Genomic DNA, 16,998 nt, shown 5'->3' on the forward strand with positions numbered 1-16,998 from the left:
TGTAGTAGCCACCCATTTTACCCAGGGAAGCCTGCCAGCAATTGCTTCGGCACCAGGCAAGGATATTTTTGTTTTCCCAGGTATTTGGCAAGCACTGAGGGTCTGAACTGGCCGTGACTGAACAAGACCTTGAGGTCGTAGTGGATAGCTCAATGAAGATGTGGACTTAGTGCATGACTGCTGTGAAAAAGGAAAATCCCATGCTGGGGATCATTAGGAAAGGAATTGAAAATAAAACTGCTGATAATTACGATGCTGTTATACAATCCATGGTCCAACCTTTGTTCTGCATCGAGTGCTCTCCCTTGGGTCCCACTGCTGTCTGAGAAGGGTCTCAGCAAAAGCCTTCTTGGTTATATTCTGCTGCTGTTTTTAAACTCTCTTAAGAGCTCTTGGGTTTACAACTTTGTCTGTAGGGGACACTTTAAACGCTTGCATCATATCAATGTATTACAACAGAGTAATGGACGGTATTCAACTAAATGTTTGTGCTAGTGCAGTGGGACTTGCCCACTCCCCATGCATATCCTGTACCTTCTCCAAATTTGTTCTAGAGGGTTGGGGAAACTCCACAGAATAGTTTGGGGGGAGGAGAGGAGAGGAGGCTAATGTTCTATTGTGCCCAGATAAATCCCTGCACTGATAGAACATTCCTCCTAGTGCTGCATTAAAAAAAGCAGGGTGTGCATTTGTGGCAGGAGAGGGGGAGAGAGAGATGGCTACAGAGTCTCACTTGGGGTTTTGTCAATGGAATTAGCGGAAGGACGTCTAACTACACAATGGGATTTCTTCTCTTCCGCTGCCGCCAACCCACCCCCACCCCCACCCCGCCAATGCCATGTTTTGGAGAGTTCCCTCTATCCTCCAGAGCAGGCTGTTGGGGTGGAGAGCAGAAAGAGGAGGGGGGAAAGTCAGTGTGGGTCTTCTTGCAGTAAGAATAAACAATCTAGCATGGATGGCTCTTTTTTTGAAAAACTAACCTTTATTTATTTATTTAGAAAGTTATTGTGTTTACAACACACATTTTATTCTCACTGTTCTCTTCTGATCTTTGTAAACAGCCTGCAAATTGTTTTTAATGAGTGTTTATCGTGTGCTCTGCTTCATGTGGTGTGGAGACGGGTTGTTTCGTTTTTTAAATTTCTGGCTGCCGGGGAAACAACACTCTTTTCTTCCATATGTAATTAAAGGTCACTGAAAGAAAATTCAGATAATGATTCTGCTTCTGCCGCTGCAGCTTCAGCCTTAGCTATCTGCTTCCTCAGTTTCTCCCTTGCCTTCCTCTGTTGTCGGTCAATGCAGAAGATAGTAAACATCCTGAACTCCTTGTAGTTCAGTTGCTGGTGATGGAAAGGTAAAGGTAATATTGCAGTTTAGTGAAATATCAATGGCTAGTTCATAAGCAAGTATTCTATGGGAGGAACATGGCGTTTTCCATCCTTCCCTTTAAGTCTTCTCTCTGCCCTTCTGAGGTGGTCTTGAAGGTAAACCTCAGATCTCTCTAGTCGAGAATTTTTTTGTAGGCATTATGGCCTGCATTATCAAATGGACAAGTGGAATTTCTTACATGTGTTTCTGTAACGTCTGCTATAATTAACTCTGAATCTTCGATGGGTAAGCAAGTCTAAGGCTAGCATGCCTTTCGTGTGTGGTATGGTTCCTGCACACAGAGGAACCAGCAATTTCATGAGGAGCTGCCAAGTTGATAAAAGGGAACTCAGAATTGTGCATGGTATTCTTGTGAACATAAACTAATCCTACCATGGACTTCTGAATGGGGTTATAAAATGGGGGTGTGGGACTGGATGTGGCTGGCGACTGGATGTTTTTAATTTTTTAAAAAAAATCCCATCATGCCAAGTTTGTCAGGTGGGCAGGACTGCCATCCACCTGTCAATCACATGACATCACAGAGAACAGTAGTGCGTGTTGTTGCAGTCTTAGATGAGGCTTCTTCAGCCTAATAAAAGTCAAAGACTTACTAAGATGGGGCAATATAGGGGGGTAGGGGAGGAACCCACACATGGGCATAGCCAGGGTTTTTTGGGGGGCAGGACTTTTGTTGGGGGGGGAGAACTGATGTGATTGGTCAGTTAAGTATTTTTATTGTTTCACTGCCCCTCCCTGCCCCGCTTGGCTTTGCCCCTGAACCCACATATCCCCATGCATTTGTTCTCTCACTCTCACCTACCAACAGACACACACAATGTTACCTCATCACCAGAGATGTCAAAGTCCTTGAATATCTGACTCAGCTCGGTCTTTTTAATATTAAAGAGGAAGCGAGTGGATTGGAACTCTGCTGGGCCAACTGTGTGCCCTCCATCAATGTCCAGCAGCTCAAAAACTGGATGACAATGACGATACATGAACTGCTTTTCAAGGTGGTTCTGATCCCAGGAAGAGAAGTTAGAGTAGAAATTAACTTTCTTTAAAAAAATAATTCCAGCAGTATAAAACCCAAGCATTGGCACGTATGTTACTCTGATATTATTGGGGGGGGGGGGTATGACTTTTTAACATTCCTCATCTGCACATTCCGGTCTTGGTATTTTGTTTTCTTTGAGGTTGCTATTAAGAGCAATGGGACCATTGTCTCAAATGGTGAAACTAGGATAAACCTCGCTGACAAGAACAGAATTTGTAGTCTCCAAAATGCAGTGGTTCCTGTAGGAACTGAAGCACTAGATTTGCCCAGATCAGTTTAATGAAAGATGAAATTGAGGTTGTCCAAGAACTTTGGAACTGGCAATGCATTGAGAATCCTGCACAGTATGATGTCTCCTTTGGTGTGTGCCCCTCCCCCCACTTCCTCATGTGTTGGCTTCAGTGCAGAGATCCTAATCCTCCCTCAGATGCCAGCTTCAAAGTAGAGATCTGATTTAAATATTGGTTTACTAACCGGGATCTTAAACCACAATCTGATCCAGCTTAGTAAGCCACCATTAAATGAGAGTTCCCTTTTTTGAATGTAATGGAGACCTCTGTTTAACACAGACTAGCATCTTTGTGTTAAAGCTGGGCTTGGATGCGAGGGAAGGAGAAGGGGAGCAGTGTGCAGGCCTGACAATTTCCAGTTTCCTCAGCCATGATCATGCCTGATCAGTGGTTGGCCAAACTTGGGCCTCCAGCTGTTTTGGGACTACAACTCCCATCATCCCTAGCTAGCAAGATCAGTGGTCAGGGATGATGGGAACTGTAGTCCCAAAACAGCTGGAGACCCAAGTTTGGCTAACACTGCATTAGGATGAACAAAGGCAAGGGCTCACGATCTTTTGTGGCCCAGGCACACATATGGAAATCTAAAACCCTCATAGACACTTCAAAATACCCATTTCACAGAAGAATAAATAAAATGTGGTAACAAGCTACCCCTCCCCAAGACAAGCAAATGCACTTTAAAAAGGGGGAGAGCTGCAGGGGGGCATTGACAAGCCCCATGGCAGGTGCCTGGGAGTGTAGTGACACCAATGGATACCACATTAGTGATACCAGAACTAAGGTTTGTTTGTTTTTTCTTAGTGCTCTGTGGGCATGTATTCTCTCTGGCTCCATATTACATTTAATGCCCCCTATTCAGCTAAATAGAATTCAAAACATACTGTACTGAACATTACTACCTTTTCTGCTGCCAGAGGCATCTCACCTACCCCAGCCCAGCCTGGAATTGCTAAGTTAACTTTACCTCATGGGACATTATGATGCACACCAACATGTAGAATTCATCAAAGTTGACCTCCCCTTTGCCATCCCAGTCCAGTAGGTCAAACACCAGCATGATCTGAGCCTTGCTCAGGTCAGTTACATAGTGGAGAAAGTTGTAAAACTGCAGATCTGGGGGAAATCCACATAAAAATGTGTTTTAAATATGTCCTTAAATACATCTTTAATTACATATTCATCTCAGGATACAATGTGGTTTCCCCACAACAGAACGACCAGGAGACCTCTTTTTACTGCCTGGTCAATCAGAGCATGCTCTTAATAATCAATTTTATCTACAAGAAAGGAGTAAGCACTTTCCCAGGAAATGTAAGTTTAGGCAATCGGACTACAGGAGGTGATTGGTGCAGGTTGACTCCATTACTTTAAGACTCAATAAGAGCACCTGCTTGCAATAGATATGGCAGAGGGGCAGGGACAGTTTAGGCCATATCTCATGGCTCAAGAGCAAAGCCAAAATGTACACAGTCTTGAGGCATGTGCAAAGTTCCAGTTATACTGAGCATCTTGGTAACACACTCCCCTAGCAATAAATGTTCCCACAATATGGAAATCAGCTTCCCCCTTTGGATTGATTGGCACAAAATGTTTGGCAAGCATTAGTTGGAAAGAGACGTACAGTTTCATTTGCCTCGCGTAATCCTCAAAGTGTATGGGCAGTGCAATCTGAGGTCTGAAAGTGGTCGCAGAACTAGTACTGATGCTGATTAAAGAGCCATCAATTGAAGATGATTTTACTTGAAAATACATACTCATCATATTGTGCTTATATTCAAAGCGTAAGTTAGGAGAGGCAATATTCATAAAGCACCCACTCCTACGTTTGCCCCAGGAATGGATTATGAGCAGATGAATTCTGAGCTACAACATTGAGGAGCAGCTAGATGCAATGATGACACTTCAAATCACAGTATGCCAGCAGGAGGATGAACCCTCCTGCAGCCATGCTTTGTCGCTCAAAATAGCTTTTTAATAAGCCATTTTTTCTTGCAGTGTGGGTTTCTTCCAGTTTTAAAAAAAACTATAGGGTTTTTTTAAAAAGAAAACCTGTATATTTTCAGCAGGTGGAAAGCAAAGGAAAGAGTTCTGCTCTCCACAGCCACCCGCCCTACACTTAAATCTCCAAACCACACCCTGTCGTTATAGGAATTTATTGTCAGACCCAATTCTGCATGTTGGGCCACTGCTGTTAAACCTAGTTTTGCCCTCTGAATTCCAGATACTAGGGACAACGAAGGGAAAGTTTATGCCTCCACATTTTGTGTGTAAACTTACCAAGGGTATCTTGCCTGGCCAGCAGTGCTAATAGTGTACCCTCCCAGATATTTGGGCCAGTCTGGGGTGGCTTGTGGCCAAACGCCTTAAGAATGAAAAACCACAGGCTTCGTTTCTGAAGACATCCTCCAGAGTTCATGCACTCTGGTCTGATCCCCACCTCCCTCTTCCGATCAATTAGCCTCTTGAGATCCCTCTTTCTAGCTGATCTGAGGGGCTTGCTTGAAGGCGAAGTGAAATGATGCTGGGAGTTTCAGTTCACACCTTTGTGGCCTAACTTTAGCTGCTGTGTGAAACTTACCATTCAGAGAATTATTTTTGTGAACATCGAGCAGTTGAAAGTAGGACGCCAGTGCCCTTGCATTTCTGACAGATAACAAGCAGTAGATTTTATCCAAACACAAAAAGTGCAGGAAGCATTTGGGTTTCAGCTTCATCTTGCCGACAATGAAAACCGTTCACCTGCGGAAGGCTGGCAGGTATTCACGGCGACTCCTGCATCACAGTCAAAGAATTCCACCTTGGAACCAGAACAGGAGGGTGAAAAGAGCAACCCTCTCCCCACTTCTACCGTGTTCAAAATGGGTGCTCTCTGCCATAAGGGACCCAGGGGCAATACATGACCAAAACTGGAAATGATCAAGTATTAATACTTTGGGAACAGTCCACAGAAAATGGGGGGGGGGTGTCACATTGAAATCAGTTGGATTAAGGCTGGGAGTGGAAACTCTGGGTCTCCAGACTACAGCTCCCATAATCGCTGACCATTGGTGGTGGTAGGATGATTTGGAGTCCAGTGGCTGAACGTGCTCCTGCTCTGTGGATTGATTGATCTGTGCATTTTACCTTCCCTCAAATTGCAATCTTCAAGGTGAAGGTAGAAACAGAAAAGGGATAGGGGCAGAAAGTGCACTGCACAGGTTTGGGCTCCATAGCTTCTGTGCCCAGTAGGATGGTCAGTTGAAAAAAGCAGACAGGGCTCCTGCACCTTTAATAATTGGGCAGAAGGGCCGATTTCAGCATGTGTAACTAGCGATCCAAGCAACACCTGCATCAATTCCTCCCTCCACACAGCTGTTAAAGGTGCAGGAGCCTCGTCTTATTTTTTTCACCTGACCACCTTACTACCAGACATTAAACTATGAATTCTGAGTCTTTTCCACAATCCTGATGTAAACTTTGCATGGACTGCCCTTTAGTATTGTAGACTTGGAAGGGTCTTCTTGTCTAAGGAAATGTCATGAGAACATCTTACGTTTCCGGGTAACATCATCCTTCGCCCAGAGCCCTGTAGAGTGTTGTGTTACCCCACAATGGCCCAGATAGGTCAGAGGAATTGAAAGAGAGTTGCTCAAGGCCACCCAGGGAGGTTTGAAGCTTAACAGTGATTTGAAAGTGGCTTTCTCACATTATCAGCTGCCTGCTCTCATTGCAGGGGCTAGGTGGGGTTGCCCCCTGTTGGTATCAGTCATTGTTAATCTTTCTACATGGGGCATTGTGAAGCTGTAACTCAGGGCATCACAAATTACTTGTTTTTGCAATTATTATTATTTTTTTTTAAATGTATATCTTGCTTTTCATACCCCAAAAAGGAAACACGAATTACAGCTAACAGCATACAAAAACCCACAACATCCAATGTAAAACATAAAGAATAGTAACAACTTATAACCCACCAAGCCGAACAGTCTACCTGCCACTTACGGCAGGCTCTCAGGGCTTGGATCATTATTTGTGCATTCTTCCTGGAGTTGCAAAAACAGGGTTCAATATCTGACAGGCTACAGTGCTTAGAAATCTGAATTATACAGGCAGACCTTTGGTCCATTTAGACCATACCATCTACTCAATACCGGGAGTGAGGAACCTCAGTCCTGGGGGTCAAATGCTGCTATTTAGGCCTCTCTTTCTTGTTGTTGGTACTCTCTTCAGGCCATGGCCCTCAGTGGCCTGGCTTCACACCTCATTTTCTCCCCCAAAATGTTTTATTCATTTTATAACACTAACAAACAGCACAAACAGAAAAACAAACAATACAAATTCTTGTCTTATTCTTATTTTTTCTAAACATTATTAGGTGATCTTCCCCAAGTCCCCCTATCTGATTTTCATTTTACCTCATCTTTAGCAGTTTACATATATCATAATTTTTAACCATTTTTTAATCACACTTACTTTTACCATTAAAATCTTTACATATTATCCCTTACAAAAAATACTTTTTAAAAATACACTATCTTCTACTTCTAACCCTACAGCCTATATCCACTTCCAAAGCTATTCTAAGATTTAGGTAAATATTAACATATTTTTTCAAATATTCTTTAAACTTCTTCCAATCTTCTTCCACCGTCTCTTCTCTCTGGTCCCGGAGTCTCCCAGTCAGTTCGGCAAATTCCATTTAGTCCATCATTTTCATCTGCCATTCTTCGATAGTTGGTAAATCTTGTTTCTTCCAATTCTTCACTAGTAATATTCTCGCAGCTATTGTAGCATACAGAAAAAAAAGTAACATCCTTTTTGGGGATTTCACCCCCCACCATACCAAGTAAAAAGGCTTCTGGTTTCTTAATAAATGTGTTTTTCAACACTTTTTTCAGTTCATTATAAATCCTTTCCCAGAAGTCTTTTACCTTGGGGCACGTCCACCACATGTGGTAAAAGGTTCCTTCTTTTCCCTTACATTTCCAGCATTTATTATCATGAGTATGATACATTTTTGCTAGGCTTCACACCTTATTGGGTGGTTTTTTTGCCAGACATGAATGTGTCCTTTAAGAATGCCTCTTGCTTACGTGGATGGAGAATAGAGGATGTATGAGCATGTGTAGAAACTGGCCCCTAGAAGAGTGGTCAGGAGGGAATGTGTCCCCTGGGTGGAAAAGCAGAACTCTGGGGTTTCAGACCAGGAGCTTTTCCCACCCCAGCTGGAGATGATTCAGTCTGGTGGGTCACAAGATGCACAGCCAAAATGGCAACTGGCAAAGCTAGTGAAGATTTACCACAAAGCAAGTCCTGTCATTTCCAAATTCTGTAATTCCAAGCAGATCCTCTAGATGTCCCTATTCATTTACATTTGTTAGTGTGTATGAGCAGCAGAAGTGGTCTGTTTCTGCCAAGACTACTGTACTGTACTGATCTAGTAGAATACTTGCTCAAGGTCCAGTTAAGTCAAAGTATATGTTTCATTTAGTAAAACTGGTTCATGGATCTCAAAACAGGTTTCTCTAACATTATCCTATCAGTCCAGCTGCCGGATAGTACCTTTGCAAAACCCCATTGTGAGATGAGAGGTACTAAGCCAATGGCAGCCAAAGGGACGTGATACTCTAAGCCTCTGTGAGGTCATAGTGGAGTTGCAAGCTACGTGCCAGAGTAACAAAGGTCATCAGAGTAAATCCGGCAATCCTGAAGCTGGAAAGATCATACAGAGGCCTCAGAAACTACAGAAGTGAGCTTAGAAGAAACCAAAGGCGAGAGCAGGGCCTTCAGAAGACAGGTTCAGCAAATGGTCATTGATTACAGCTGTAATTGGTTCATATTTGCTTCTATTAACCCTGTCTAACTTACTCCTTGACATTTTGCAAGGTAAATTTGGCATGACTTATAATAGGTGTGTGTGTGTTATGTTGTATGAAATCCACTAAAGACATGCTATTCTGAATTTTTAATTACAATCAGAGGTGGCCCGTCCTGGCCTGTTCTGCCACCTGAGGCAAAAAGGGAATTGCGGCCTACTGCTCTCTCCCCACTGCTTCCGCCATGCCACGCCACCACCACTTCAACACCCCAGCTCCCACCAGGTTCGGCAAAAGCCGGGGGTTCCACAAAGTGTTGCCGCTTGGCTCCTCTGCCTTGGGGTGACTAAGATGATTAGCAGCACCGCGCACCATAACACTTCTGTGTGGCAAGCAAGACGGTGGTGACAGAAGCAGTGGAGTGAGCAGAGTGCCATCTCTTGCACTTCTGCCACCTGAGGCGAGCGCTTCACCCAGCCTCATGGGTGGAGCGGCTTCAATTACAATACGGTGGTACCTCGGGTTAAGAACTTAATTCGTTCTGGAGGTCCATTCTTAACCTGAAACTGTTCTTAGCCTGAGGTACCACTTTAGCTAATGGGGCCTCCCACTGCCACCGCACGATTTCTGTTCTCATCCTGAAGCAAAGTTCTCAACCTGAGGTACTATTTCTGGGTTAGTGGAGTCTGTAACCTGAAGCGTCTGTAACCACTGTATTCTGACTTAGGTGACTGTAAGCCACTGCCACCAAACCATGGGTACTAGTGGTAATATTATTAATTCCACACAAATATTGGTTGTTTACAAAGACACCCATTCAAATACCGCTTCTACCACCCTTCAGGAAAGCAGTAGGGGGCGGGTCTGTGTGTTTTTGCAACCCTAAAGCTAGTGCAGAGCTACAATTTACAAATCATCTGAATAAGAGACTCTCTGCTCAAGGTGACATTTACAGCTCCACCGTCTGAGCCAAGTCTGCTCAAAGGGAACTCCTGTTCCAGGTAAGCGGGGTTGCTAGATCGCTTCTCGAAGTTCCTTTAGGACACTTTCCCCGACACGCACATTCTTAGCTCCCTTCCGACCATTTCCCAAGAAGTGATTTAATCTTTAATCCTCCCGGGTTTCCCAGAGTTAGAAAGTGTGTCGGCGGCGCACGAGATAACGTCCCGCTTTCGGCTTAAGCCTCCTCGCGGGGCGGACTGGAGCTCCGTCGCACGTCTTAGCCACGAAGCCACTTGAGCGCCAGCCGGGACCGCTCGCTTGCTCGCCGGGTGGCTTGCCTTTCTGGAGAGACCCACCTTCTTCCCGATCCCCAGCAGGGGCAAAGGAATCGGAAACGGAAACTACAATTCCCTTGGCCCCTTGCGAGGGGTGTTTGCGAAGGAGGGACGCTGTGGAAGCGGCGGAGGGCTGCTTGGCCGAGCGGGGGGCGGGCTCACACGACCCACGGCTCCGGGGCGGGGCCAGGAAAGACGCGCAAGTGGCGGCTCCGAGAGGAGGAGGCGGGGCGAGCGGGACGCGGAGGGCTCCCGGTGTGGCCAGGACGGGGCGGGGGCAGAGATGCTCGCCCAAGTCCCAGCAGGTGAAGCGGCGCTGCGAGGCCACTCCACGCGCTCGCCTTGAGCGCTCTCTTCCCCGGCCGGGCCGGAGCGGCCCCGGGGTGGTCGCTGCGGAGCGCCGGCTCCTGCGCTCTCCTGCGAGGGGGCGCGCCACGCGTGGCCGCGGAAGCGCAGAGAGAGGCAGCCGAGCAGGCTGAGCCGATCCTTTCGCTTTCCCAGCCGAGGCAACGGTGCGTCTGCCGGGTAGGAGTTGTTCTTGCGCGCTGCTCTCCAGAGCGGCTCTGGGTTCGAGAGCTGCCGCCCAACCAGCCGGTGCCTGCTGCCGCTCGCCTCTCGCGGACTAGCCGACCGCAGCGCCTGCTGGCTCGCCGGACCCGTTTCCCTTCTTCTGCCCTCTCGGTTTATGGTCGGACCATCGAGGGCCAGCCCGGGGCAGTGCCATGGCGTTCGCCAATTTCCGCCGCATCCTGCGCCTCTCTGCCTTCGAGAAGCGCCGATCCAAGGAGTATGAGCACGTTTGCCGGGACCTGGATCCCAACGAGGTGTGGGAGATCGTCGGAGAGCTGGGCGACGGCGCCTTCGGCAAAGTGTACAAGGTGAGCAAGAAGATACGGTGGCGGGAGCGAGTTCGAGTTCGGCGCGCGGGGTTTGCTTGGTGGCGTAAAGTAAAAAGGTAAATGAACCGGCAACTTAACGAAAGGAAGAAGGAAAGGCTGGCGCGTGCGATCTCTCGAGTCTCTCTCGCGTTCACAAGAACACATTGCAAACACTATCTGAAGAAGTGTGCATGCACACGAAAGCTCATACCAAGAACTGACTTAGTTGGTCTTTAAGGTGCTATTGGAAGGATTTTTTTTTGTTTTGACTATGGCAGACCAACACAGCTACCTATTTGTAATTGCAAACCGCGTTAGGTAGCAACGTATGCGGTTCGGAGGGTGGCGAGCCGTGACACGAGACTTTCCTCAGAGGAGAGCTGCGAGTTCATTTTCACCAAAGTCACGTGGAGTTCTCCCCAAACACTTAGGGGTTTCGTTTCATACCTACAGGATAAGTTGTTATACTTCTGTTGCTGTACTCTGAGAAAGGGGGAGCGGGTAAATTATCTTGTAGCATGTCACTTTCACAAGTAACTTGTCCTCTTTGAAGAAGTTCCTTTCCTTCTCTCCTTAACTGCTTCAACTCCTGTGTGAAGCTGGATTCGGGCATTCGTAAATGTGAAACTTATCTATATCCCGTGGTGTGAGTTAACTTTTGCATCGGGAACACACGTGGATAGATCAGAATGATCACTGCCTTTCCCAATCCCCCTCTCCCGGCTTTTTAGTGGGTTGAGGAATCCTGCAAACCCCACAGCTGTGTGCATACAGATTTTGTTTGGATAACTTTACTCCTTGTGCACATGGCAACTCCGTGCAAACCATCCTGGATAGAGATATATTGTTCCTACCAGTGTGAATAACACAGTTCAGCGACTGAAAGGCATTAAGTATTGCAAGGAGAAATAGCCAGAGACCTGCTAGAGCCAACCAAAGGCCTCTCTGGTCCAGCATAGGCCAGGCCACTGGCCAACCAGAAGCTGCAAGGGCCGGCCCTAAATACTTTGCTGCTTGAACCAGTTAAAGTGCTAAAGCACAGCCAAGTTATTCTGGCACTTAAGGTAGAAAGCTCCTCTTCTCCAACAGTAAAAGTACAATAAATATTAAACTAAATAACTTAATAATTTGATGCCCCACCATGGCACCCAGACACAGCTGGCCAATGGTAGGGCCCATGCCTATGCAGGATATAACTACAGTGGTACCTCAGGTTACATACGCTTCAGGTTACAGACTCCGCTAACCCAGAAATAGTACCTCAGGTTAAGAATTTTGCTTCAGGATGAGAACAGAAATTGTGCTCCGGCGGCGCGGCAGCAGCAGGAGGCCCCATTAGCTAAAGTGGTGCTTCAGGTTAAGAACAGTTTCAGGTTAAGAACGGACCTCTGGAACGAATTAAGTACTTAACCCGAGGTACCACTGTACAGTTGCCCTCTTTTGCCGATTTCCCCCAGCAAGTGGTATTCATAGGCATGCCGCTTCTGGCCCTGGAAAGCGATCACAACTAGTAGCCTCCCATAGCTGCTGTCACATTCATGCAGCCTGCAAAGCCTTGAAAGAAGGTTAAATCCTTCTTCCATTTGGTTAGTAGCAAATTCTTACTGGGTTTCGTTTCATGTAGGAATGGTGTTGGGCAATGGGGGATGAAAGAAAATATTCCGCGAAATAATTTTTAATTTATCCTTGCTTCTTATGAGAGTGACATTCACGGCAACAGGTGGAGATGGAGTTGGGGATCAAGTGTCCTCTTTCTTTATGTCCATGTAGTGGGGGTTCCCCCCCCTGCAGGAGCACATGTCTTGCCAGAAGTCTGTAAATCATATAGACTGTGTGTTCCTTCAGGGGGGATGTGGAGTAATCTTGGATTAAAGAGGTAGTGCAGATTTAGGGGTGCCCTGCATTTTGTTGTTCTATTCTCCCTGCCTCTGATCCAACACCTCTCTCTTTTAGATTGTAAGCTCCTCTGAGCAGGAACCCCAGAAGCTCAGCCCCAGTATGTTTCAGCAAGGCACATCAAGTTCCTGCTAGTAGGTATTTCTAGATGGATACTTCATCAGTCTCCCCCAACCTGGCACCCTCTAGGTGTTAAGATCTACAGCTGTTGTCAGCATGCTGAGAACAGCTGTGGTTCATAACACCTAGAGGGCACCAGGTTGGGGATGATGGGAGACTGAGTTATAGTCAAAAACATCTGAAGAACTTCAGGTTGGGGAAGGCTGCTCTCTGCCACATAGATTTTCTCAGCTGAGTCAACTAATTGGGTCCAATTCATGATAATGGGCAGCTTTATTTATAAAATGTCAGGGAGATGCTCTACAGATCACTTGCTGTTCCAGATGTTGGTCTTAGTGCTTTATATTTACATATATAAAAATATATATGTTCGGACTTCTTTCCTCCCCGCCCCCACTTCCCCCATTTGAGTGTCTTCAGGTGTTGAAACTAGAGCTGTCTTCAACTTTACCAGACAAATCCTTTTGGGGAGCCTGGATTGACTTGGCAAATCTTGTTAGTAATAGTGACTAGAAGCTAATGAGAGGCCAGCTGGGCTCATTTGCAGGGGGAATATGAATGCTGCTAGATTGAAGACAGATTTCTGGGAAACAAGGTTAGCAAGAGCATGATTGGGGCTTCGGCAAGTAGAGGTGGTACTGTAAGGTGAGGCTAGTGATGGAGTCTGGCCATGCGTTAGACTTTAGAGATGAAGACTTTAGAGATGGCTTGGATCCCTGCCCTTAGTGAGTGAAGTACAAAATCAGTGACTGCATTGCTGAAATGGCTGGTGTAGTGCAGGGACCGCAGCTCTCTTTTTGTGGAAGTAAGAATAAAAAATTGACCTGTTTTTCAGCAGTTGCAACAGATAACACTGCCACAATTGCACAAGGCAGACTTAGCCAACCTGATAGCCAGCATGCTAATTGGGGCTGAGGTGAGCTGTAGTCCAAAACACCTGGAGGGCAGAAGGTTGGCTAAAGCTGGCTTAAGCAATATGCAAGGGTTCTTGTAGGTTCTTTGACAATTCTGTTGACTACACAAAATAATGGCTGTCAAGAATCCATTGTGGTAAACTATTTAAACCATGTGATGCATGTGTGTTCCCACTACTCTGGAAGGCAAGAATTGGTGTTTCCATCCAAACCACAAGAGTAATAAACCGCCTTTCCTGTTACAATTCAGAAAAGCATTTAACTTTTGTGTTTAGTAGAAGCAATGTAGATAGAGACTGCCACTGTCAGACTAAAATGCTGCTGCAAGTCTCTGGAAATCACTCATTTATGTCAGATGCCTCTCCTGCTAAGAAAGTAAGATGAGACCTGCTGGATCAGGCCAGTATCTCATCTAGTCCAGCATCCTGTTCTCCAGCAGCTGATACTCAAAAGCATACTGGCTCCAACAGTGAAGGTAGACATAGTGCTCGGGGTTAGTAGCCATTGGATAGCCATATCCTCCATCAATTTGTCTAATCCTCCTTTAAAGCCACCCAAGTTGGTGGCCACCACTGTCTCCTGTGGGAACAAATGCCCACCTATCATAGGGGAGTTGCTCGGACCTGTTGCTCCGTGTCAGTCACCCCTTTCTGAACATTTCCCAACTCCGCAATATCTTTTTTGATGTGAGATGATCAGGACAGTACACAGTATTCCAAAGCAGTCATATCATAAATTTGGATGGTGGCATTATGATGTGGATAATTTTATTTTCAGCTAGTTGTCCCTGTTCTGTTTTTTTTTTTTTTTTAAAGAAGACTGGATGGGGGAAGCACTGCACTCATCAATAAAAGAGAAAGAAACAGGGAATGGGAGAGGTACCCAGTCTGTGATACCAGCTGGAGGAATGTGTCACTCTGGGAATACTGTAGCTCACTGTTAAAAAGCCTTTATTTGGAAATTAACATCCATTTAAATGGATCTTTTCAAGTGTGTCTAAAGACCATGCTCTGGTTATTTCCCTGCATGAATTATCACAACTAACCCCCCAACAGCCTTCCTGACCCCCTTCCCTTTATTCTGCATATGTCTGCTGCCAAGACTGTCCATATCCCCCAGTAGTTGTGGGCTCTGGCCCAAAAAAGCTTAACTTTTAAGACACCACAATCTTGTACATTTGGTTCAGTGGGGCTTGCTTCTTATAAATTGGCATAAGATTGCAGCTAAACCAACACACATAGTTGCCTCCCTGGAATAATTCTGATTGAGTGCACCACTCCTCAACCCCATCATTGTGCCTTTCATACCCAACATGAATTTCTTCTCCTTACTTCATGGTCGTTTAAGCATGATTTCTCTTCATGGTCTTTTAAACATGATTTTTTCTTTGGGCAAGGGCTTCATTGTTCAAACAAAAACTCAGGGAATGAGCTCAGCTTCCACTCCTTTCTTTGCACTTGGTCAGACTTTTCCATTTCCTCCACCTCCTTTCACTCCTTCTTTATGCCCCCTTTCCTGTTTGCTTGTTAAATCCAGCCAAAGTCAAGCAGAGCTCCAGTGGGCTAGAGATGCAGCACAATAGCCACTGCAAACTTACTCAGAAGTTGTCCCACTGCTTTCAGTGGGGCTTACCTCTCAGGAAAGTGTGGCTTTAGGCCTGTGCTTGGTTTTTCCCATTGAAATAGTGGAATTTAAGCATTTTGCAGGGCCAGATTACACCCCTTGCTGACATGGGCAGTCCTTGATGTATGAGTAGCTTCTTGTAAAAATTTTGGGTTGGAAGGGAATTTAATTGTTCAAAGATAAACAGATTTAAGTTGTAGTCCTATGCACACTTGCTTGGAAATAAGCCTCACTGAAGACAGTTGGACTTACTTCTGTGAGTAAGCATGCATGGAAGACTTCCCTACCTCACTTCTTTTATAACTGAATGGGAAGAGGGCATGCCAAGCTTGGGTGCCCGTAGGCTCCAGAATATGCCCGGTGATGTCACTGGTGCTGAGCCACAGCCCAGAGACCTTTGAGCCTGCACAAACAGGGCAGATTGGGACTTCCCTGCCCCCCGAATGCCATGGCGAGGGTGGCAGCTTTGTTGTCAGATTATCAGCTTGGAATCCTTGTCCAGAACCTCAAACTTCTTGTACATGCAGTTCTCTTAGTAGTTGATTGCGAGACGGGGTGAGGAGTATGTAAAACACTCCAACAGAGTGATGTTTAAATCTAAGAAAACTGAACTACATAGCATATAAGCAACATGCTGTATAAGAACATCCATTTTGTTTAAATGCTGTGTAATATAAACCATATATATTTCATAGTGGGACTCATGCAGCCCGGGTGGTGGGTAGCTGCAGCAGCACCGGTCCCCTAAACTGAACTGTGGCCGAGAGAGCTTCAGGTATCATTCCGTTTCTCTGAACTGGCTTTCTATGAATTAATAACCAGCCTGTATTGAAAAGACTCTGCTTCAGATTTCAGCTCAACCAGGAATTGGGCAAATTGTTCTTTGCTCAGCCTCACTGGCAAATTTAGAGATAATCCCCCCTATTTTTACAGAGTTGTTATTATGAACATGCATAGCATACAGTCATAGGAGTGAATCCTGTTGGCTTCAGTGGGGCTTAGGATTGGACTGTAATTCGCACGCAGCAATCATCAGTAAGCACTTGTTTTTCAATAAATTTGAGGTGTACTGTATAACTTTGGTAACCCAAGACTGCATGATTGGCGGTGGTGTCATAGGTGAATCATGATTGTGTCAAACAATTTGAGGCTTCTTGGTCATCTCTTCTGGGTGATTTATTCACATCTTGTTGGCATGTTAAGGATACTCTCCCTTGCTTGTGTTATGAAATGAAAAGCTTGCGGGAGGGGGAATGGAATGTATTTTAAGAAGTGCCTATCATCACATATGTTTACTATAGATACAGTTTATATACCTCTCCATGAGACTTCCTCTCAGCCAGAAGAGGGACTTCCTGGTTCATTTTAAAACTCCAAGTGGAAAGCAGAGATTGGGCCAAGGTCACTCAGTAGTTCAGAAAGTGGTCTTTAGCAACCCTCACGCTCTCTTGAGGTCACTTGTTGATGCAGCTGCTGTGAAATAAATAATAATAATAACAATAATAATACACCACAGGCTGCATGCAGGTGGGTAACTTTCCTGCTCTCCAGAGAGCAGTGGACAAGAAGACAAAGGACCTGTCATAAGTGTCCCCCTTCTTTCAAGTGGGCATTCTAGCTCTAGCATCTTTCTCCATTCCCCATGGAGCAAAAGAACTATACAAATGTAACTGAACTCAGGAAGGGAAGGGGCAGGTGTATTGTGTAAGTCAGTTCCTCAACAGGGATAGGATGCCACACACTATGGTTGAGATGGCCTGATCTATGCTGAGAG

The 16,998-nt window shown here is 45.6% G+C and overlaps 2 protein-coding genes and 1 long non-coding RNA gene across 3 annotated transcripts in view; 1 reads left to right on the forward strand and 2 right to left on the reverse strand.

Moving 5' to 3' along the window:
• Positions 1–962: 962 nt before the first annotated feature.
• On the reverse strand, positions 963–5,480 carry EFCAB9 (EF-hand calcium binding domain 9). The gene is made up of 4 exons (XM_083725578.1): positions 5,300–5,480; positions 3,686–3,834; positions 2,214–2,390; positions 963–1,340 (listed from the first exon to the last, which is right to left on the reverse strand). The coding sequence occupies exons 1-4, from the start codon at positions 5,433–5,435 to the stop codon at positions 1,185–1,187; spliced, it is 618 nt and encodes a 205-aa protein (XP_083581704.1). The 5' UTR covers positions 5,436–5,480; the 3' UTR covers positions 963–1,184.
• A 4,215-nt stretch (positions 5,481–9,695) lies between these two features.
• The window catches only part of STK10 (serine/threonine kinase 10), a 67,162-nt gene continuing 59,859 nt past the window's right edge, over positions 9,696–16,998 (forward strand). The window contains exon 1 of the mRNA XM_083725579.1: positions 9,696–10,671. Coding sequence (XP_083581705.1) covers positions 10,516–10,671 — 156 coding nt within the window. The 5' untranslated portion in view covers positions 9,696–10,515. The remainder of the gene's footprint in view (positions 10,672–16,998) is intronic.
• Positions 9,729–14,769, reverse strand: LOC310838367. The gene is made up of 3 exons (XR_014560946.1): positions 12,095–14,769; positions 10,982–11,867; positions 9,729–10,844 (listed from the first exon to the last, which is right to left on the reverse strand). It is a non-coding gene; the product is annotated as an uncharacterized lncRNA (long non-coding RNA).

The sequence above is a fragment of the Podarcis gaigeae genome (assembly GCF_964106915.1).
Source record: "Podarcis gaigeae genome assembly, chromosome: 2".
Lineage (NCBI taxonomy): Eukaryota > Metazoa > Chordata > Lepidosauria > Squamata > Lacertidae > Podarcis > Podarcis gaigeae.